Source organism: Diabrotica virgifera, chromosome 9 (assembly GCF_917563875.1).
Source record: "Diabrotica virgifera virgifera chromosome 9, PGI_DIABVI_V3a".
In the NCBI taxonomy this organism is placed as follows: Eukaryota; Metazoa; Arthropoda; class Insecta; order Coleoptera; family Chrysomelidae; genus Diabrotica; species Diabrotica virgifera.
The window spans coordinates 56,972,306-56,998,280 of record NC_065451.1 but is presented as its reverse complement, the minus strand read 5'-3'; the positions used below and the strand labels follow the sequence as shown (position 1 = coordinate 56,998,280).

The window sequence follows — 25,975 nt, the reverse complement described above, 5'->3', positions numbered from 1 at the left end:
TTTTCGTTTTTATCTAATGTTGCTAAAGTTTTGAATGGGACATTTTCCGAGGAATTATAAATTATGCCAGATTTATTATCCGCTCTGAAATATGCTCCAATTACATCTGTCGATGTCGAACGTTCGTTTTCAATGTACAAATTAATTTTAAGTGATCGAAGACATAGTTTTAAGACCGAAAATATTGAAAAACATTTATTTGTTTCTATTAATGATAAAATTTTAAATGGTTACAATGTTTAATTCTTAATTAACAGTTATTTAGTTGCTAGTTTATTTATACTAATGTTATGATTATGATGTGTAAATATACCTGCCTTAAGTTAATATTACGTTAATTCACTTTGTACAGTAAATAATAAGTTATAATCCTTTATTGCCTATATTTTGTCTAAATGTTATTATTGCTGCCTTTTTTAATAAAAATCTTTGCCTATATAGGCGCCTTTTTCTTCAATTTTTGTTGCCTATAAATCCGAGCTTTAATAATAACGGAGTCATAAATCAAATTGATGTTCGGTATTCGTAATTTGAAAACACATTTCAAAAAATGTTTTTAAATTAGAAGAATGTAATTGCATATCATAACATAACTTTTAATTCCAAACAACTTTTCGTAATAACAATTTTCGATATTGTGAAATACTATAAAGAGACTTTACTTTTGAGTGAAATTCATAGTTTTTGACATACCTCGTGTACTGTTGATAAAATTTTATATCTGATGATTGCATCTTTGGTTTTAGACTATGCAGGGCAGTTTATGAAGAATACCTTTTTTTTTGTAAAATTGATAGGTAATAAAAAAGTTTTCTATGATTCCAAGTTACGCAGAAGCACTGTACAATATAATTTCGAATATGATTCGAATGCCCTATGTCCGAAAGACGATGTGGAATAATTCTAAGACATGCATTTAATATAATTTATTAAGGGGGTATGCGGTAAATCTCGGAACAATACATTTTAAATGCATTCATTTTTTTCACGTGCCCCGAGAAAACTATTAAATATTTTTGAAAGATTAAACGCAGAATGAAAGATTACATTATTGCCGAGTGCCGAAGGTTCCTGAAACTTTCTATTATGTTTATTTTAATAAGTTACAGGGGTAAAAAAAAGAGAAAAAATAGTGTGATTTTTAATTTCAAATATCTTAATCAAAAGAAATTTTTTTGTTTATTCTGAGGGACTTTTCTGCCCTCGGTAATAATGTAATCTTTCATTCGTAGTTTAAATTTTTCAAAAATATTAATTAGTTTTTCGATGATTCGAAAAAAATGAACACCATGTTCGTAATGATATTTTCCAAATCGATCATTCGCTATCTTTGTCATATAACGCACTCAGTCGAACAGAACAGTGACAAACAAGGTTAGTAAATATGTTGAATCGTTTGTTAAATAATATTGATAGTGTATTTGATAAATAATTTTGTTCTGAAGCTATTTTCTTGTGGCATTTTTATAATCAAGTATATTCAAATGAGAAATAAGCCACAATTTTACCTAAAAATGATTTTATTAACGTTTCGACGCCCAAGTCGGGTGTCGTTGTCAAAATACAAAATAATATTAAATAAACAAAAATGTTGTTGCTTAGTAAAAAATTCTTCTAATAATTTATTTAATCTGACTCATTTATATCGGCAATTCAGACACGTATTATACATTTTAAAGTAGACGACTTTAAAAATGATATTGCCAATATTGATGAGTTGCGTCCCTGGGACGACTTTACTAAAAGATAGTTCATTCGATTACATGAAGTCAATCCCAACTCAAGAATAGCCGCCACAAAAAATCATAGCATGTGATCTGTCTTTAAAAAGACAACCAAATGCAACGGTGGTACTGAAATTCTCGCGTTAGAGATTCCATAGTAAATCACGAGGGAAAACCAGGAAAAACCTCGTGATACTATCCCGACATCGCAAGTATTTGGGTTTACATTTAGTTTACTCTCAAAACTAATACCAAATTCTGACTTGATATTTTAAATTTTAAATAATACTAAAATACTAAATATGTACTAACTCGATATGTTACTGATTTACTAATTGTGGTATTTTCTTTCTATTGACTTCCTCCTTTAATTTATTTTATCCTTTTAATTATTTAACAACGGAAAATTTGGTATTGTCAAAAGGTTTAAACTATGCTGTCACTCATCCATCTATTCCAAAATTAGACATAATTAGCGCAGTGGAAAAAATATCCCAGTGTTTACCAACCCATGAAAAAGAACAATATAGGGTACTATGCAAACCTGAATTGGAAAAATCTAATAAAATTGAACAGAACATCAGCAAAGAGGAAATGAAAGCTTTAAAAACTTTAAAAAATGATGACTCCATAACAATCCTACCAGCGGATAAAGGAAATGCAACTGTAATAATGGATAAAGTACAATATGAGGACAAAATTAGAGATCTAATTACAAATGGACCTTATACCAAATTAACGAAGGATCCAACGAAGACACTGGAAAACAAAATCTATAGAACTTTATTCAAATTTAAAAATGACCTAACGTACTATCAAAGAAAATTAATGACACCTCATTACAGTAAGACACCACATTTTTATGGAGTACCGAAAATTCACAAAGCAAATATTCCACTTAGACCTATTTGTAGTACCATCAATTCTCCTTGTAGTGAACTATAAAAATTTTTATTAAATATTATAAAACCATTTGCAAATAATAATGACACATTTATAAAAAATACACAACATTTTTTAAACAAATTATCAAATATAGAATTTAATCCAAATAATATTTTAGTAAGTTTTGACATAAACAGTTTATTTACAAATGTACCATTAGATAAAACTTTAAGCATAATCAAAACGAAATTAGAAAATGATAATACATTAACAACTAGGACAAGACTAAATGTATCAGCTATAATGGAGTTATTGACATTATGTACTAATAATACCTATTTTCAACTAAATAATGAATTCTATAAACAAAATTTTGGTCTCGCAATGGGCTCTTCTTTATCTCCATTATTGGCTAATATATTTATGGAGGATTTCGAAACTAATATCATTTCTAAACAAAATTTAAAACCCAGAGTATGGTGGAGATATGTAGATGATGTGTTTTCCATATGGCCTCATAGATCGGAATTGTTGGATACGTTCCTGAATATTATAAACGATCAAGAAGAGACAATAAAGTTTACAATGGAAAAGGAATACAATAACACCCTACCTTTCCTCGATGTTTTGGTCTCAAAGAAGGATACTGGATATGAGACTCAAGTGTATAGAAAACCAACACACACCAACAGATATCTCAATTACAAATCAAATCATAACATCAACGTTAAATAGGGAATCATTAAATCCTTATATGATAGAGCCAAAATTACTTGTTCTAACGAAAATTCATTTTTAGAAGAAAAACAATTGTTAACTTCTGTTTTATTAAAAAATGATTATCCCATATCGTTTATAAATAAGGAATTGTCAAGATTGGATCGAATGGAACAGAACAACTTAGAACGGGATCCTACAACATTCACAAGAAATAATACGAGGAAAATATCAATACCATATGTAAAAGGACTATCCGAGAAACTTAAAACAATAGGAAATAAATTCAACATATCAACAACATTCAAAACAACAAACACATTGAGATCTATTCTATCTAAAACTAAACCTAACAGTGAACAAGAAAGAACAAAGAATTGTATTTATAAAATACCTTGTGAATGCGAACAATTTTATATAGGTGAAACGTCAAGACCATTTGACGTTAGAGTAAATGAACATCAGTCTTATATAAAAAATAGAGAATTTGATAGATCTCAAATATGTCAACACGCATGGGATAATGAACATAGAGTTCAGTGGAGAGATTCAAGTATAGTCCTAAAAGAAGCAGATAGTAAAAAGAGAAAAATCAAAGAAGCGGCTCTAATTATGCTAAATGAAATCAATTGTGTCGCAAATTCCTCGGTAGAATGCAGTAGGATGTGGTTACCCATACTAAAGGAGGAAGTCAATAGAAAGAAAATACCACAATTAGTAAATCAGTAACATATCGAGTTAGTACATATTTAGTATTTTAGTATTATTTAAAATTTAAAATATCAAGTCAGAATTTGGTATTAGTTTTGAGAGTAAACTAAATGTAAACCCAAATACTTGCGATGTCGGGATAGTATCACGAGGTTTTTCCTGGTTTTCCCTCGTGATTTACTATGGAATCTCTAACGCGAGAATTTCAGTACCACCGTTGCATTTGGTTGTCTTTTTAAAGACAGATCACATGCTATGATTTTTTGTGGCGGCTATTCTTGAGTTGGGATTGATTTCATGTAATCGAATGAACTATCTTTTAGTAAAGTCGTCCCAGGAACGCAACTCATCAATATTGGTAATATCATTTTTAAAGTCGTCTACTTTAAAATGTATTATACGTGTCTGAATTGCCGATATAAATGAGTCAGATTAAATAAATTATTAGAAGAATTTTTTACTAAGCAACAACATTTTTGTTTATTTAATATTATTTTGTATTTTGACAACGACACCCGACTTGGGCGTCGAAACGTTAATAAAATCATTTTTAGGTAAAATTGTGGCTTATTTCCCATTTGAATATACTTGGTGATGAATAATTGACTTAAGACGTGAAATTAATAAAAACTTAAAAATCAAAAATTTACTCTGTGTGGAGTATGAAGGGAACCACTCTCGTTGGAACTTTACCGCGCTGAGCAGATGTGACGTGAATTGTAAATTGTAGAATTCCCTCATCTTCCTTAGTCTCAGCATCCGTATGGCTTGCAAATTGTAGAAGCCTCGGAGGTGTAACCAGAGAAGGTTCCCATTGTTTTCATTCTGGTGGGATATGTTATATGCCATTAGAGTGAAAACTTAGTCTTTTAATAAAAACTTATTTATTGTTTATTATTTATGGAAGATCCAAGCACAGAATACACCATGGTATATTCTGTGATCCAAGGATTTTGTTGTTGAAGATGTTTAAAAATTTTTCTAACCGTTCCGTAGTAATAATATATTATTAAAATCACTTTGCTTTTTCTCTTTTCTCGTTTATTAGTTTTTATTTTACAGTCGAACCCGCTTATTAGAGTACCGGTTATAAGAATATCCCTGTTTATGGAATATAAATTGGAGATCCTGAAACGTTTCCATTTAATCCTTAATAAATTTATTCATTTATTGGAATACGTATTAACAAAGCAATACCGCTTATAAGAATATTTTTCAGATCAACGAATAAATTTTTACCTACAATTTCGAATTTCCTAAAAATTTAAAATATGTCTTGTACTATGGCTTTTCACCAAGGGCTTCGAAGGCCTGTAGTGCTGTTTTATTTATATTAATTGGGTTTGTCAGATAGGTAATATAGTATATTATTCAACGAGCATGTAATGATGGCTATTACTCACGATGATGAAGTTTGAGTTGATACATCAGAGTGAGTAATAGCCATTACTTGCAAGTAGAATACTATACTTTTTCTACGACCTTTTTTATTTTAATTAGTAAAAAATATAATTATCAACTACTCGAGATTTAAATTATAATAATTTACAAAAATACCTAAATACTGTGTACTCCCAGGCTGAATAATTGTTGTCTACTATTACCAAATTCTTATTTATTGTAAAAATACAACAAGAAGTAGTCAATCCAAGTTCTATTCGTTTCTGAAAAATTATAAGCATAAATTTGTACCTACTGTCAGTGAATCTAATAAATAGGAAATGGCTATTGTCGGTGGACATATTTCATATAGTTATAATGTGTATTTACTTTTAACTATATTTAATATAATAATATAACTATATATAATATGTTATAATACATATATTGTAACACAATATAACTTGAAAAGTAAACACAACACAATATCTATATATATAAAAGAAAGTCGAGGTTGTGTTAGTTACACCATTTATAACTCGAGAACGACTGAACAGATTTTTATGAAATTTTACATGTATATTCTAGCGGTCTGGGAATAGGATAATATGGAGTTTCATACCCGTACGTCATAAGGGGTGTTGCCCCCCCTGATATATTTTTTTAATTTTTGGAAAAACCGTTTTTTACTATTTTTATGAGATGTAGAAGCAAAAGATACATACAATCCTAAATTTTCAATTTTTTATCTCAGACCGTTATTTTTTAATAGCCATTTAAATATTTTACATCTATATATATAAAAGAAAGTCGAGGTTGTGTTAGTTACACCATTTATAACTCGAGAACGACTGAACAGATTTTTATGAAATTTTACATGTATATTCTAGCGGTCTGGGAATAGGATAATATGGAGTTTCATACCCGTACGTCATAAGGGGTGTTGCCCCCCCTGATATATTTTTTTAATTTTTGGAAAAACCGTTTTTTACTATTTTTATGAGATGTAGAAGCAAAAGATACATACAATCCTAAATTTTCAATTTTTTATCTCAGACCGTTATTTTTTAATAGCCATTTAAATATTTTACATCTATATATATAAAAGAAAGTCGAGGTTGTGTTAGTTACACCATTTATAACTCGAGAACGACTGAACAGATTTTTATGAAATTTTACATGTATATTCTAGCGGTCTGGGAATAGGATAATATGGACTTTCATACCCGTACGTCATAAGGGGTGTTGCCCCCCTTGATATATTTTTTTAATTTTTGGAAAAACCGTTTTTTACTATTTTTATGAGATGTAGAAGCAAAAGATACATACAATCCTAAATTTTCAATTTTTTATCTCAGACCGTTATTTTTTAATAGCCATTTAAATATTTTACATCTATATATATAAAAGAAAGTCGAGGTTGTGTTAGTTACACCATTTATAACTCGAGAACGACTGAACAGATTTTTATGAAATTTTACATGTATATTCGAGCGGTCTGGGAATAGGATAATATGGACTTTCATACCCGTACGTCATAAGGGGTGTTGCCCCCCTTGATATATTTTTTTAATTTTTGGAAAAACCGTTTTTTACTATTTTTATGAGATGTAGAAGCAAAAGATACATACAGTCCTAAATTTTCAATTTTTTATCTCAGACCGTTATTTTTTAATAGCCATTTAAATATTTTACATCTATATATATAAAAGAAAGTCGAGGTTGTGTTAGTTACACCATTTATAACTCGAGAACGACTGAACAGATTTTTAAAATGTTACATGTATATTCTAGCGGTCTGGGAATAGGATAATATGGAGTTTCATACCCGTACGTCATAAGGGGTGTTGCCCCCCCTGATATATTTTTTTAATTTTTGGAAAAACCGTTTTTTACTATTTTTATGAGATATAGAAGCAAAAGATACATACAATCCTAAATTTTCAATTTTTTATCTCAGACCGTTATTTTTTAATAGCCATTTAAATATTTTACATCTATATATATAAAAGAAAGTCGAGGTTGTGTTAGTTACACCATTTATAACTCGAGAACGACTGAACAGATTTTTATGAAATTTTACATGTATATTCTAGCGGTCTGGGAATAGGATAATATGGAGTTTCATACCCGTACGTCATAAGGGGTGTTGCCCCCCCTGATATATTTTTTTAATTTTTGGAAAAACCGTTTTTTACTATTTTTATGAGATGTAGAAGCAAAAGATACATACAATCCTAAATTTTCAATTTTTTATCTCAGACCGTTATTTTTTAATAGCCATTTAAATATTTTACATCTATATATATAAAAGAAAGTCGAGGTTGTGTTAGTTACACCATTTATAACTCGAGAACGACTGAACAGATTTTTATGAAATTTTACATGTATATTCTAGCGGTCTGGGAATAGGATAATATGGAGTTTCATACCCGTACGTCATAAGGGGTGTTGCCCCCCCTGATATATTTTTTTAATTTTTGGAAAAACCGTTTTTTACTATTTTTATGAGATGTAGAAGCAAAAGATACATACAATCCTAAATTTTCAATTTTTTATCTCAGACCGTTATTTTTTAATAGCCATTTAAATATTTTACATCTATATATATAAAAGAAAGTCGAGGTTGTGTTAGTTACACCATTTATAACTCGAGAACGACTGAACAGATTTTTATGAAATTTTACATGTATATTCTAGCGGTCTGGGAATAGGATAATATGGACTTTCATACCCGTACGTCATAAGGGGTGTTGCCCCCCTTGATATATTTTTTTAATTTTTGGAAAAACCGTTTTTTACTATTTTTATGAGATGTAGAAGCAAAAGATACATACAATCCTAAATTTTCAATTTTTTATCTCAGACCGTTATTTTTTAATAGCCATTTAAATATTTTACATCTATATATATAAAAGAAAGTCGAGGTTGTGTTAGTTACACCATTTATAACTCGAGAACGACTGAACAGATTTTTATGAAATTTTACATGTATATTCTAGCGGTCTGGGAATAGGATAATATGGAGTTTCATACCCGTACGTCATAAGGGGTGTTGCCCCCCCTGATATATTTTTTTAATTTTTGGAAAAACCGTTTTTTACTATTTTTATGAGATGTAGAAGCAAAAGATACATACAATCCTAAATTTTCAATTTTTTATCTCAGACCGTTATTTTTTAATAGCCATTTAAATATTTTACATCTATATATATAAAAGAAAGTCGAGGTTGTGTTAGTTACACCATTTATAACTCGAGAACGACTGAACAGATTTTTATGAAATTTTACATGTATATTCTAGCGGTCTGGGAATAGGATAATATGGAGTTTCATACCCGTACGTCATAAGGGGTGTTGCCCCCCCTGATATATTTTTTTAATTTTTGGAAAAACCGTTTTTTACTATTTTTATGAGATGTAGAAGCAAAAGATACATACAATCCTAAATTTTCAATTTTTTATCTCAGACCGTTATTTTTTAATAGCCATTTAAATATTTTACATCTATATATATAAAAGAAAGTCGAGGTTGTGTTAGTTACACCATTTATAACTCGAGAACGACTGAACAGATTTTTATGAAATTTTACATGTATATTCTAGCGGTCTGGGAATAGGATAATATGGACTTTCATACCCGTACGTCATAAGGGGTGTTGCCCCCCTTGATATATTTTTTTAATTTTTGGAAAAACCGTTTTTTACTATTTTTATGAGATGTAGAAGCAAAAGATACATACAATCCTAAATTTTCAATTTTTTATCTCAGACCGTTATTTTTTAATAGCCATTTAAATATTTTACATCTATATATATAAAAGAAAATCGAGGTTGTGTTAGTTACACCATTTATAACTCGAGAACGACTGAACAGATTTTTAAAATGTTACATGTATATTCTAGCGGTCTGGGAATAGGATAATATGGAGTTTCATACCCGTACGTCATAAGGGGTGTTGCCCCCCTGATAAATTTTTTTAATTTTTGGAAAAACCGTTTTTTACTATTTTTATGAGATGTAGAAGCAAAAGATACATACAATCCTAAATTTTCAATTTTTTATCTCAGACCGTTATTTTTTAATAGCCATTTAAATATTTTACATCTATATATATAAAAGAAAGTCGAGGTTGTGTTAGTTTCACCATTTATAACTCGAGAACGACTGAACAGATTTTTATGAAATTTTACATGTATATTCTAGCGGTCTGGGAATAGGATAATATGGAGTTTCATACCCGTACGTCATAAGGGGTGTTGCCCCCCCTGATATATTTTTTTAATTTTTGGAAAAACCGTTTTTTACTATTTTTATGAGATGTAGAAGCAAAAGATACATACAATCCTAAATTTTCAATTTTTTATCTCAGACCGTTATTTTTTAATAGCCATTTAAATATTTTACATCTATATATATAAAAGAAAGTCGAGGTTGTGTTAGTTACACCATTTATAACTCGAGAACGACTGAACAGATTTTTATGAAATTTTACATGTATATTCGAGCGGTCTGGGAATAGGATAATATGGACTTTCATACCCGTACGTCATAAGGGGTGTTGCCCCCCCTGATATATTTTTTTAATTTTTGGAAAAACCGTTTTTTACTATTTTTATGAGATGTAGAAGCAAAAGATACATACAATCCTAAATTTTCAATTTTTTATCTCAGACCGTTATTTTTTAATAGCCATTTAAATATTTTACATCTATATATATAAAAGAAAGTCGAGGTTGTGTTAGTTACACCATTTATAACTCGAGAACGACTGAACAGATTTTTATGAAATTTTACATGTATATTCGAGCGGTCTGGGAATAGGATAATATGGACTTTCATACCCGTACGTCATAAGGGGTGTTGCCCCCCTTGATATATTTTTTTAATTTTTGGAAAAACCGTTTTTTACTATTTTTATGAGATGTAGAAGCAAAAGATACATACAGTCCTAAATTTTCAATTTTTTATCTCAGACCGTTATTTTTTAATAGCCATTTAAATATTTTACATCTATATATATAAAAGAAAGTCGAGGTTGTGTTAGTTACACCATTTATAACTCGAGAACGACTGAACAGATTTTTAAAATGTTACATGTATATTCTAGCGGTCTGGGAATAGGATAATATGGAGTTTCATACCCGTACGTCATAAGGGGTGTTGCCCCCCCTGATATATTTTTTTAATTTTTGGAAAAACCGTTTTTTACTATTTTTATGAGATATAGAAGCAAAAGATACATACAATCCTAAATTTTCAATTTTTTATCTCAGACCGTTATTTTTTAATAGCCATTTAAATATTTTACATCTATATATATAAAAGAAAGTCGAGGTTGTGTTAGTTACACCATTTATAACTCGAGAACGACTGAACAGATTTTTATGAAATTTTACATGTATATTCTAGCGGTCTGGGAATAGGATAATATGGAGTTTCATACCCGTACGTCATAAGGGGTGTTGCCCCCCCTGATATATTTTTTTAATTTTTGGAAAAACCGTTTTTTACTATTTTTATGAGATGTAGAAGCAAAAGATACATACAATCCTAAATTTTCAATTTTTTATCTCAGACCGTTATTTTTTAATAGCCATTTAAATATTTTACATCTATATATATAAAAGAAAGTCGAGGTTGTGTTAGTTACACCATTTATAACTCGAGAACGACTGAACAGATTTTTATGAAATTTTACATGTATATTCTAGCGGTCTGGGAATAGGATAATATGGAGTTTCATACCCGTACGTCATAAGGGGTGTTGCCCCCCCTGATATATTTTTTTAATTTTTGGAAAAACCGTTTTTTACTATTTTTATGAGATGTAGAAGCAAAAGATACATACAATCCTAAATTTTCAATTTTTTATCTCAGACCGTTATTTTTTAATAGCCATTTAAATATTTTACATCTATATATATAAAAGAAAGTCGAGGTTGTGTTAGTTACACCATTTATAACTCGAGAACGACTGAACAGATTTTTATGAAATTTTACATGTATATTCTAGCGGTCTGGGAATAGGATAATATGGACTTTCATACCCGTACGTCATAAGGGGTGTTGCCCCCCTTGATATATTTTTTTAATTTTTGGAAAAACCGTTTTTTACTATTTTTATGAGATGTAGAAGCAAAAGATACATACAATCCTAAATTTTCAATTTTTTATCTCAGACCGTTATTTTTTAATAGCCATTTAAATATTTTACATCTATATATATATAAAAGAAAGTCGAGGTTGTGTTAGTTACACCATTTATAACTCGAGAACGACTGAACAGATTTTTATGAAATTTTACATGTATATTCGAGCGGTCTGGGAATAGGATAATATGGACTTTCATACCCGTACGTCATAAGGGGTGTTGCCCCCCTTGATATATTTTTTTAATTTTTGGAAAAACCGTTTTTTACTATTTTTATGAGATGTAGAAGCAAAAGATACATACAGTCCTAAATTTTCAATTTTTTATCTCAGACCGTTATTTTTTAATAGCCATTTAAATATTTTACATCTATATATATAAAAGAAAGTCGAGGTTGTGTTAGTTACACCATTTATAACTCGAGAACGACTGAACAGATTTTTATGAAATTTTACATGTATATTCGAGCGGTCTGGGAATAGGATAATATGGACTTTCATACCCGTACGTCATAAGGGGTGTTGCCCCCCTTGATATATTTTTTTAATTTTTGGAAAAACCGTTTTTTACTATTTTTATGAGATGTAGAAGCAAAAGATACATACAGTCCTAAATTTTCAATTTTTTATCTCAGACCGTTATTTTTTAATAGCCATTTAAATATTTTACATCTATATATATAAAAGAAAGTCGAGGTTGTGTTAGTTACACCATTTATAACTCGAGAACGACTGAACAGATTTTTAAAATGTTACATGTATATTCTAGCGGTCTGGGAATAGGATAATATGGAGTTTCATACCCGTACGTCATAAGGGGTGTTGCCCCCCCTGATATATTTTTTTAATTTTTGGAAAAACCGTTTTTTACTATTTTTATGAGATATAGAAGCAAAAGATACATACAATCCTAAATTTTCAATTTTTTATCTCAGACCGTTATTTTTTAATAGCCATTTAAATATTTTACATCTATATATATAAAAGAAAGTCGAGGTTGTGTTAGTTACACCATTTATAACTCGAGAACGACTGAACAGATTTTTATGAAATTTTACATGTATATTCTAGCGGTCTGGGAATAGGATAATATGGAGTTTCATACCCGTACGTCATAAGGGGTGTTGCCCCCCCTGATATATTTTTTTAATTTTTGGAAAAACCGTTTTTTACTATTTTTATGAGATGTAGAAGCAAAAGATACATACAATCCTAAATTTTCAATTTTTTATCTCAGACCGTTATTTTTTAATAGCCATTTAAATATTTTACATCTATATATATAAAAGAAAGTCGAGGTTGTGTTAGTTACACCATTTATAACTCGAGAACGACTGAACAGATTTTTATGAAATTTTACATGTATATTCTAGCGGTCTGGGAATAGGATAATATGGAGTTTCATACCCGTACGTCATAAGGGGTGTTGCCCCCCCTGATATATTTTTTTAATTTTTGGAAAAACCGTTTTTTACTATTTTTATGAGATGTAGAAGCAAAAGATACATACAATCCTAAATTTTCAATTTTTTATCTCAGACCGTTATTTTTTAATAGCCATTTAAATATTTTACATCTATATATATAAAAGAAAGTCGAGGTTGTGTTAGTTACACCATTTATAACTCGAGAACGACTGAACAGATTTTTATGAAATTTTACATGTATATTCTAGCGGTCTGGGAATAGGATAATATGGACTTTCATACCCGTACGTCATAAGGGGTGTTGCCCCCCTTGATATATTTTTTTAATTTTTGGAAAAACCGTTTTTTACTATTTTTATGAGATGTAGAAGCAAAAGATACATACAATCCTAAATTTTCAATTTTTTATCTCAGACCGTTATTTTTTAATAGCCATTTAAATATTTTACATCTATATATATAAAAGAAAGTCGAGGTTGTGTTAGTTACACCATTTATAACTCGAGAACGACTGAACAGATTTTTATGAAATTTTACATGTATATTCGAGCGGTCTGGGAATAGGATAATATGGACTTTCATACCCGTACGTCATAAGGGGTGTTGCCCCCCTTGATATATTTTTTTAATTTTTGGAAAAACCGTTTTTTACTATTTTTATGAGATGTAGAAGCAAAAGATACATACAGTCCTAAATTTTCAATTTTTTATCTCAGACCGTTATTTTTTAATAGCCATTTAAATATTTTACATCTATATATATAAAAGAAAGTCGAGGTTGTGTTAGTTACACCATTTATAACTCGAGAACGACTGAACAGATTTTTAAAATGTTACATGTATATTCTAGCGGTCTGGGAATAGGATAATATGGAGTTTCATACCCGTACGTCATAAGGGGTGTTGCCCCCCCTGATATATTTTTTTAATTTTTGGAAAAACCGTTTTTTACTATTTTTATGAGATATAGAAGCAAAAGATACATACAATCCTAAATTTTCAATTTTTTATCTCAGACCGTTATTTTTTAATAGCCATTTAAATATTTTACATCTATATATATAAAAGAAAGTCGAGGTTGTGTTAGTTACACCATTTATAACTCGAGAACGACTGAACAGATTTTTATGAAATTTTACATGTATATTCTAGCGGTCTGGGAATAGGATAATATGGAGTTTCATACCCGTACGTCATAAGGGGTGTTGCCCCCCCTGATATATTTTTTTAATTTTTGGAAAAACCGTTTTTTACTATTTTTATGAGATGTAGAAGCAAAAGATACATACAATCCTAAATTTTCAATTTTTTATCTCAGACCGTTATTTTTTAATAGCCATTTAAATATTTTACATCTATATATATAAAAGAAAGTCGAGGTTGTGTTAGTTACACCATTTATAACTCGAGAACGACTGAACAGATTTTTATGAAATTTTACATGTATATTCTAGCGGTCTGGGAATAGGATAATATGGAGTTTCATACCCGTACGTCATAAGGGGTGTTGCCCCCCCTGATATATTTTTTTAATTTTTGGAAAAACCGTTTTTTACTATTTTTATGAGATGTAGAAGCAAAAGATACATACAATCCTAAATTTTCAATTTTTTATCTCAGACCGTTATTTTTTAATAGCCATTTAAATATTTTACATCTATATATATAAAAGAAAGTCGAGGTTGTGTTAGTTACACCATTTATAACTCGAGAACGACTGAACAGATTTTTATGAAATTTTACATGTATATTCTAGCGGTCTGGGAATAGGATAATATGGACTTTCATACCCGTACGTCATAAGGGGTGTTGCCCCCCTTGATATATTTTTTTAATTTTTGGAAAAACCGTTTTTTACTATTTTTATGAGATGTAGAAGCAAAAGATACATACAATCCTAAATTTTCAATTTTTTATCTCAGACCGTTATTTTTTAATAGCCATTTAAATATTTTACATCTATATAAAAATTCGCCGGTCGCAGTGTTTTTTACCATACTCCTCCGAAACGACTTAACCGATTTTTATGAAATTTTGCAGGTATATTGGACTGTACTGGGAGTAGGTTGCTGTCTATATTTCATACCCGTATGTCATTAGGGGGTTGCCCATGACGCCGTAACTCTCACAATAATGACGTGAAAAATATGAAATTAAGTAGGTAGACTCCTTGCTGAATTCCGAGCAGAACCGTACTAAAATTTTTTGTCTAGCACAATCGGTGTCCGAAATACAATATCTCAAGCCGTAGGAATATTCTGAGGACAGAAGAAGAACGAGCGACAAATTTCATAGAAGAGAAGTGGCACAGTTTAACTTTGGGACTCAAATTGGGCAAAATATGAATTTTTTAATTTTGCGAAATTTTCAAAAAATATCTCTAAACGGAACCGTAAGCAGGAGAAAAATTCTGAGCACACGAAAAGAACAAGCAGCAAATTATAAAATTTTATTTAATTTTAATTCATTTTGTTTAATTTTATTTAGTTTAAGTATTTTATTTATTTTTGTTTATTTTATAAAATTTTATTTAATTTTAATTCATTTTGTTTAATTTTATTTAGTTTAAGTATTTTATTTATTTTTGTTTATTTTATTTTATTTCATTTTATTAAATTTTATTTATTTTTATTAGACTATATTTTCTTTTATTTAATTTTATTATTATTTTTTAATTTATTTATTATTTTTATTTAATTCTTTTTTAACTTTATTTAATTGTATTTAAGTTAATATGATTTTATTTATTTGTATTTAATTTTATTCAGTTTTTTTTATTTTTATTTACGTTTATTCAATTTCATTTAATTTTAATTTACTTCATTTACTTTTTATTTAATTTTAATTGAATTTAATTTTATTTAATCAACACCTATAGACTTGGAATCTCCCCGAACCTAATAATAAATAGATGGTTGTTTTGAATGTAGATATAATAAAGCTGTTATATTCATTATAAGATAAACAAATTTAAGATTGTAACTGTTGCACTACAAACTTTATTTTGTTACTTCTAACTAAACTTTATTATTTCAAACATCATGTGTAATTAATTAAAAATAATAATAAAACCTCATTCACATCGAGCATTTTTGTTTATTAATTACGAATTCCTTTTGTTAATTTTAAGTTTATTGTATACAACAGTTTGTTTTTATCTATTGAGGCAGTACGAAGTCTGCCGGGTCAGCTAGTTAGTTATAAATTCCAATTGAAACACAAACAAACTGGGCTAATGTCACTGTCACTAAAATAAATGATAAACGTCAAAATTTTTAGTAAACAAGTTATAAACGTAAAAAATATACTGACATTCTGCCCTGTGATGGATGACAGAAGTTATCTTTAACGTAAAGTTATCCTGTAGTTAAGTTATAATCATAGAATTGGTGTGATGTATCATATTTAACTTAACTATTTGCGTTATTTCTTGACAGTTCTTGAGTTATCTGGTCACTTTATAACGCGACGTTAAACCTCAAGTTATGAGATAACTATGTAGTTATGCAAGGTTAGGTTCATCTTTTGACTTGTTTTTAGACAGAAATCAAGTGAATTTAGAAGCTAGTGATTTAATAATTAAGAATAGAAAGGTAATACAATTTTAAAAATTATACAAATATCAAATCGAGCGATATAAGTTGAAATTTTATTTTAAGTACCTACTGAGCTTTCTATCCAGAGGTGCCAGATGATATTTTATAAATCCCTCACTTAGAAACTGCAATTCCCTGAAATTGAAGCTCAAATACCCCAAAGTCCCCAAATTTAAATTGTTGCCGCATTTTTATAAATTATTAGTAAAATGAAGAGAACAGTAAAGCAAAATTCATACTACCATATCAACGACGGCCATGGAAATAATTCATAGTTCCTATCGTCTTCGATTATATGGGAGTATAATATACAGTTCTATGTACATTCGCAAATTTAATTTACCATGACCCCTTAAAACCATCCATAATTTTCCGCCTCCAAAAAATCCCACTACAATTCCTGCTTAGAAAAATTTCAATAGACGCTTTCAAATTAACCCAAAATTTTGGGAAAATACACCAATCTGGCAACCCTGTTTCTATCTACCGTTTAAAAGCACCTTAGAAACACCAACGAACCCAAACAGCTGTTTGCTGTTCGGTCATCGGCGGTAGCCGACAACGGGTATGTTCGGAACAATCTCTCGCGCTCACTCCAACTTGTACTATTTGTACATAAGGTTCTCTTTGTTACTTCAAAATTTGTTCCTCAAAACTTCTTTCTAATACCGGGTGTCCACTTATATTTTCCCCCAATTTAACTGCCTATAACTTCTAAACGGTTCAAGATAGAAATATGCAGTTTTCGCTGAAATGTTTTATTTTAGTAAGAGTTTTGTCTGAATGGATTGAATTTTTTATATCGCTTTCAAACACGAAATAAAAAATGGCGGATTTAAAAAAAAAATTTGTTGACTTTTTTTAATAGAACATCCAGTATATTTTTTTGTAAATTGAAAGAAAGGTCATTCACCTATCCAGCGATATCAAGTTTTTCAGAATCGGTTCTCAAATCACTGAGTAATTAATTTTTAAAATGAGGGGTGCAACGTGGATATCACATAATACCTAAATAACATAACTGAGCAAAATGATATTATGTTATGTGATTTCCACATTGCATCTTTCATTTTAAAAATTAATTTCTGAGTCATTTGGCAACCGATTTTAAAAATTTTTATATCGATAGATAAATTACCGTTTTTTCAAGACACAAAAAAATATACTGGGTGTTTTAATAAAAAAAAGTCAACAACGTTTTTTTTTCAAAAATCCGCCATTTTTTATTTAAAAGCGATATAAAAAATAGTCATTTACCTAAAAACTTGAAAAAACGGTCATTTATCTATCCAGTGATATAAAAATTTTTAAAATCGGTTGTCAAATGACTGAACAATTAATTTTTAAAATGAGAGATGCAATGTGGAAATCACATAACTTGCTTAGTTATGTTATTTAGGTATGTGATATCCACGTTGCACCTCTCATTTTAAAAATTAATTACTCAGTGATTTGACAACCGATTTTGAAAAACTTTATATCGCTAGATAGGTGAATGACCTTTCTTTCAATTTACAAAAGAATATACTGGGTGTTACATTAAAAAAAGTCAATAAAGTTTTTTTCAAAAATCCGCCATTTTTTATTTCGTATTTGAAAGCGATATAAAAGTGCAATCCATTCAGACAAAACTTTTACTTAAATAAAACATTTCAGTGAAAACGGCATATTTCTATCTTGAGCCGTTTAGAAGTTATAGGCAGTTAAAATGGGGGAAAATATAAGTGGACACCCGGTATAACGTTGATGATATAACTATCTCATAACTGCGAGCGATACATCACACCAAATTTTACCTATATAGTTATGGGCACGTTATTCCTGAGAGTTATCTTAACTTTAACTCAAACGTTAAATTTAACTTCGGTCATCCATCACACGACTGATTGTTACAGTTAAAATTCATTTAAAGATTTTTAGAAATTAATTATTGATATAAATTACAATAATTGGATGTAGTTCTGCATAAAGGAACCAACCCACATTTTTGCAGTTTAGAGGTAATGAAGTTTTCGATTATAAAAATTCGCATTCTATAAAATGCAAAACAGAACCAACCTATTTATGTGCGTAGTCGCTCCATCTGTGGGATAGTACCTTTACGTATACACTAAAACGCAGTTACAGAATTCTGCATAAAGGAACTAAAGGGGTTGGTTCCTTTATGCCAATTTCATACTTAGTTATTTCACACGGTTCCGGAATTCTGAATAAAGGAACGAGAGGAGTTGGTTCCCTTTGATTACATGGAAAAGGCACTTAAGTTACATAAAAATAATCTACAGTGAAGACGATTACACACATATAAACAAACTGTCGTAAAAAATCCCTCGTAGGTTACGAAAATGCAAATGAAAAAATTTTTTGGTACTTATTAAAGAGCTTTTGCAGATGGCTTCATTTGAATTGCGTGTGCCAAAACACACACAGGAAAGACTATGTTGTTCAAGTAGATATTTCAAAGAAATTAAAAGGCAGACCTTATTTACATACAGTCGGAAAAAAGAAAGAATACCCATGAACAATCACATCAATCACATGTTTTGTATTTGCTGTTTTTTTTTTCATTAATAACAAACGAGAGAGATAGATTATTAATAATCTGAATAATATGTGATTGATGTGATCGTTCATGAGTATTCTTTCATTTTTCCGACTGTATCTAATACAAGGTATATCTTTTGGCCATCTGTAACTCAACTGTTGCCCGTGGGCAAACCAATATCACCCAAAAAGCTTGAAGACATCTCATCTTTACTACATCTTATTCTTGAAGACGTTAAGCACCACTATACTACTCTGACAAGTGATACTAATGTTGAAGATTATCTTGATGGTTACGACGCTAACTTATATTTTCAATTTGACGGATAGTATATGTAGTTTATTTAATATATAAAATATTTTGCCTTCCAAAGTGTTACTTTTATTCATATTGAATAAATATCAGAATGGTTCCAGTATTCGAATTTATAATTCAGGTATTCAGATTATGCAAGAAAGAACCAAGCCACATAACAAAAACAAAATAACATTTTTTAAACTATGGTCATTACATTAGCCTACATTTATACCAATAAATAGGTTTTATCCATAAATGAACGCTTACATAATTCAAACTACACTGCTATATTTTTTCAATTGAAATACATAAAACGTGTCGTAGCTCATTTTCATATATTTTGGCTTGGTTCTTTTATGCATAACTACATCCAATTGTTATATCAAATAAACTAATTTTAAGTAATTTTATTTGCAGTTTATATACGATTAATATTAAAAGTGGCATGCGCCACTTGAATCCAACTTCAGCCCGTGAGTAATGACCCATTACTCACGGGTACAGAAATGAGTGCTATTATCTATGAAAAAATAGCGAATAATGAGCACATTATTAAACGGTCGTAGAAAAAATATTGTATTACGTTGTTACGAGTACCAATTAAATCGTTTACCGACAAACTCAGTCGTAAAATAATTTCCTTTGTCTACAAACTATACATATTTCCACCTAGTTGTTTGTTATAAAATTTTTAAGAAACAGTTCGCCCATCCTAATCGCTTGTAGAGTTATAAAACGTTTTCGGGATGGCCAAACCATTGTAAATTTTTCTAATTTTTATAAATCAGAGCAACAAAAGTGACTAGTATTTTATGTAACAAAAAAACAAGCTACAATTATCGATTATTTTTCAAGACTAAATGAATAATTTTCTTATTAAGTATATTATGTATTTTAATACGAAAATTTTTACATAATCTATATATGTATTGCATACATCTCATATTAATTACTGTGTGCATCCACATAATATAATGTAATTTGGTTTTATAATAAATACGTTACGCTATTGTATTATTGATATAAAAAGACCTAAACCCTTATAAATACACATATTTTTTACGTATATTCGGTACACTTATTACGGCTAGCCACAAATGATCGGTTATTAGAATATCCCAGTTATAAGAATATTTTTGCTTGGCCTAAGGCTATTCCAATAAGCGGGTTCGACTGTATGTTACCTATATAAATTATTGTAATCACTGAATACATAGTTAGTTAAAAAATAATCCTATTAATTATCTGAATTAATAACTTAAGCGATTAGACGGTAAAGTAAGTAACGGTTATCCAAAAACTTTAAAAAACTGAACGAAATAGCCACCTTTATGTTAGTGTCAACTAATGTTTACATCTCCATACTAGTGCGAATCTTACTACACGTAATTTGCGTGTAAAGATGGAAACAATAGGTATACAGGTAAAATACTTTCGCCTACGCTGTTAATTCCAATAATTCATGTGTCTTAAAACATTTCTCGCTCTCTAATGTTTAAGTTACATTTTTCAAACCCTTTTTGAATACTTTTGGTAATGTTAGATTATCTTATGTCTTACCTGATGCTCCTCCCCACAAATTGTTGTAAGGTTCGAACTCCTTCATTAACCTGATGAGGTTTTCCCACGGTACAACAGGAACTCCAAAGAGTTTTTGCCTTTGATTGAGCAATTGTCCTTGTTCTTGGGCTTCTTTCATAGATTTCCACAGTTTTCGCATGTTTAAAGCTATATCGGCAGTCTGTCAGATAGAAAAATATTAGAACTATTTTAAGTCGGTTTAGATAGAAAAGACATCAGACTACTAAAAAACTTGTACTGACTTGACTTAGACAATGATGTGTTCAGTCGCCCCTACTATTTACTTTTTGTTCCGAGTTTCTATTTAATCTTTTAATCTATTTAATGTTTTAATCTCTCAAATTGAAGATGATTTACAACGTATGCTGCACCAATTTAACATAACCGCCAGAAAATTTAACATGTTAATTTTCTTAAAAAAGACCAAATGCAGGTTATAAGAGCAGAACCAATAAGATGTAAATTGAAGCTGGAAAGTCAGATAATAGAAAAAGTGATGGAATTTAAATACCTAGGCATCACACTATCTAGCTACGGGAGGCTCCAAACAGAAGTGGAAGATCAAGTGAATAGAGCAAACAGAGCCGCAGGTTGCCTGAATGGCACAATATGGAGAAATAAAAATATCGGGAAAGAAATGAAAGGCAGAATTTACAAAACAGTTAGCAGACCAATAATGACATACCCTGCAGAAACACGACCCGACACAGAGAGGACAAAAATACTGCTCTAAACAGCGGAGATGAAAACCCTTCGAAAAATCGATGGTAAAACTCTATGGGACATAGCCAGAAGAGCAGATATAAGACGGAGATGCAAGGTGGATCACATTAATAACTGGATTAAAAACAGAAAAATAGAATGGAATGACTTCATAAACCGAATGACAACAAATAGGGTAGTCAGGACAGCGAGAGACGGTTCCCCAATAGGATGACGATCAGTGGGAAGACCACGAAAACGATGGAATGACAACTTACTACAGACACATTGAAAAAACAGACAGAGTGATGTCTATGCAAAAAGAAGATGTAAACAAAGGCCTGAAACAAGGTGCCTTAATGTCCCCGACACTATGTAACCTTATATTAGAAATAATAATAAGGAGGACAAACAAAAACATTATTAGAGATCAATTTCAACTAGAAGCATATGCAGATGATCTAGTCATTATAAATAGCGAAGACGAAGATGACACTTATAGAAGCAGTAGGAAAATTAGAAGATAAGGTTGCGAAGAGAATAGTACCTCCTAGAGATAAATTATCACAAAACAAAATGCATAACAATAGAGAAGGACGACACTACAACTTAAAAAAATATAATGACACAGAACCATAAATTTGAAACTGTATGCACCTTTAGCTACCTGTGAGTAACAACAGGAAAAACCGGAAAAGAGAGAAGAGGAAGGAATTCCGAAAGGCAAAAAAACATAATATGGAGTGAATAGAAATCTGTTGAGAAGCAAGGCTCTAACTAAGAGAACAAAGATGAACCTATATAAGACCGTAATAAGGTCGGTTTTTACATATGGGATGGAAACAACGCCGATTACCAATAAAGAGAAAGATAGTCTCATGTAAAAGAAAAATAGGATGAGAACAATACTGGGCCACAATGTAACAAGAGAGGGAGAAATAAGAATGAAAACAAATGCCGAAATTGAAGAAGAATTAAAGAGAGAAAATATAGTCAAATACATAAAGTCAACTCAACATAAATACAAGATATTTAGGCGTCCCGAGAGACTTTTCCGGGACTCCGGGACAAATCGTTAAAAAAAGGGACAATCCCGTTTTTACGGGACGTTTGGTCACCCCATACTGACATGACTGATCACTTTACGCCAGGTGTTTTTACAAATAATAAAATTCAAAAATTTTCTACATCCAAATCTCCAGTCATAATTAAAACCTTTAATATCGGAAAGTTAACACAGCTTTAAAAAAATGAACATTGAAATGAAATTTATATCAACAATATAGATTCTCAAATTGCATATGACACATGTATAAATAAGTTTAATAATTACATACAAACTTCTAGGAAGATAAAACGATTAAATAAAAACATATCAAAAAAACCTTGGATAACGGTGGGGTTGATAGTACCTATCTTTTATCAGACGACGAGATTTTCTTAAAAAGAAATTAGTGTCTATATATATAGTGTCTTGTTATTCTTACCGCTATTGTCTTTATTTAGAATTTAATTTCAATTTTTAAGAATTACCTACCTATATTATAAAAGTAGTCTGAATGATGACGTTGGTTCTATAAACACGAGTGTCGAGCCTATTGTATTGGGATTATTTTTATGACATTTGCAACTATGTAGTTTACCTACATCTTATTCGTGAATCTTGCTAATATAAAAATGAAAATAGTTCAATTACTTTAAAAAATAAAGAAAGGAGAAGCAGTTGGATCATATGGAATTCCTGGGGAAGTGTGAAGAGAATTAGGAGAGACAGAAGCAAGTTGACTAACAAGTTTATTCAATCGAATCATTGAAGCTAAACAAATGCAAGGCGACCTGATAAGTAGTATATTAGTACCAGTTTACAAAGATAAGGGAGATGTGCAACAATGCACAAACTTCTTCTTCTTCTTCAGCCTGTGTTCGTCCACTGCTGGACATAGGCCTCTTCCATTTGCTTCCATCGATTTCTACTCTTGGCAACTCTCATCCACTGTTTGCCCGCGACTTGTTGGATATCATCTGCCCACCTCTTCTGCGGTCTGCCTACTCCTCGCCTGTTCTCTCTTGGTCTCCAGTTTGTTAGTCTCTGTGTTCATTTTTCGGGATTATCTCGGGCAACATGTCCGACCCATTGCCACTTGAGCTTTGCTATACGTTCTGCGACATCAGTAATCTTTGTTCTTTCACGAATGTCGATATTTCGAATTTTGTCTCTCAAACTAATCCCTAGCATGGCTCTCTCCATCGCTCTTTAAGTTGTACTGAGCTGCTCTAAGGTTTTCTTTGTAAAGGCCATGGTCTCCAATCCATATGTAGTTACAGGCAAGATACGTTTGTCATAAACTCTACGTTTTAGACACATTGGTATATCTCTATTCACAAACTACAGGGTCATAAAGCTAGTTAGTCATACCATGAAAATATTTGAAAGAACAATTGATAAACGGACACGTGAAGAACCCAAAATATCTGATAATCAATTTTGGCTTTATGCAGGACAGATCAACAACAGATGCAATTTTCATTATAAGGCACTAAATAAGAAAGGAATCCCCGGTAAATATGTAAAGATTTTGAGAGATATGTATGAGGGAGTAACACCCAGTGTTGGGACAAATGTGGAAGAGACTGATAAATTTCATGTGAAAGTAGGATTGCACCAAGGCTCTATGCTTAGTACATACTGGGTTGGGCTAAAGAATGGAACCAAGCAAATATCTTTGAAACGAAAAGAACAATCTTTTTGAAACTTTGCATGCAATTACAGTGACGCAAAACGCATCTGTTGCTATACTTTTTGTTACTAGTTCACTTCCGGTTTCACCGGAAATACCCTTAACTTATTTATTTTAAATGGGACACCCTGTATATTTTTGCAGATTTTGAAAGAACTTATTATTTTTAATTCATACATACCAAATTTGGAAGAAAAAAATAGTTGAAAAGTGTCTGTAGATAATTTTTTGTATTAAAAACAAACGAGTACTACCATCCATACTATAGACTAAAACTATTGTTGTATTTATTTGAATTTAGCATAGTAGGTAACTGTTACTAAACTAATTGACAGAAATAAGTTTTATTCAAAATGGTTCATTTAAGTGAAAGAGATCGCATTGAAATATTAATGATAATCGGTCATGGTGATCGTGTTAGAACTCATGACGAGGTGTGTAATATTTTTAATGAATTGCATCCTGAAAGAAATCCTATATCACGTTCAACGGTTACTAAAACATTGAAACGTTTTAATGCAGCTGGAATAGTCAAAAATTTGCCAAAAACTGGAAGACCACGAACTGCAACGAACGAAGTTATTAAACAAAATATTGCAATAGATTTAGAGGAATCACCTCAAACTTCCACAACAAATTTGGCACTAAACCATGGAATAAGTCAACGTTCTGTAAGGAGAATATTGAAAATGGAAAAATATCATCCGTATAAGATACAATTGGTTCAAGAATTGTCAGATGATGATTTTGACCGACGGCTAGAGTTTTGCAAACGAATGATGGACATTTGTAACAATGACGAACATTTTGCAAGTAATGTAGTGTTTTCCAATGAGGCAACTATTTGCTTAAATGGAACCGTTAACCGCCATAACTGTAGGTATTGGTCGAATGAGAATCCTCGTTGGATTATTGAAGCACATACCCAACATCCACAAAAGTTAAATGTTTGGATGGGAATTGTTCAAAATAGACTAATAGGCCCTTTTTTCATAGACGGAAATTTGAATGGTGACAAGTATTTAAATTTACTAAATAACCAAATTATTCCTGCACTTCAACAGAATGGCCAGTTACCGCAAAATTTTTGGTTTCAAGAAGATGGAGCGCCTCCCCACTATGATCGACGGGTTAGGGATTTTTTGGATATGAATTTTCCAAATTAATGGATTGGACGTAGAGGATTCCTAGAGTGGCCAAATCGTTCTCCCGACCTCAACCCGTTAGAATTTTTTCTTTGGGGTTATCTAAAATCACGGGTTTACGTTAATAGACCAACATGCTTGCAGGATTTGAGACAGAGAATAATTGATGAATGTGATCTAATACGAAGAGCAATTCTGGAAAGAGTGACTCAAGAATTTATTTATAGGCTTGCACGTTTTCAAGAGGTGAATGGCGGGCATTTTCAACATTTGAAATGATTTTTGTTTATTTTTATTATCATTGGTCTAACGTAAATAAATTAACCTATTTTTTAACTGTAAAGAGATTTATTTCTTGTTTTAATAGTTTTTC

General features: G+C 30.5%; 1 protein-coding gene across 1 annotated transcript in view; it reads right to left on the bottom strand.

Annotated features, from left to right (window-relative positions):
• LOC114334288 (dynein axonemal heavy chain 1-like) overlaps positions 1-25,975 on the bottom strand; it is a 947,682-nt gene that overhangs the window by 905,940 nt on the left and 15,767 nt on the right. The window contains exon 3 of the mRNA XM_050660136.1: positions 20,997-21,177. Within this exon, the coding sequence (XP_050516093.1) occupies positions 20,997-21,177 (181 nt within the window). The remainder of the gene's footprint in view (positions 1-20,996; positions 21,178-25,975) is intronic.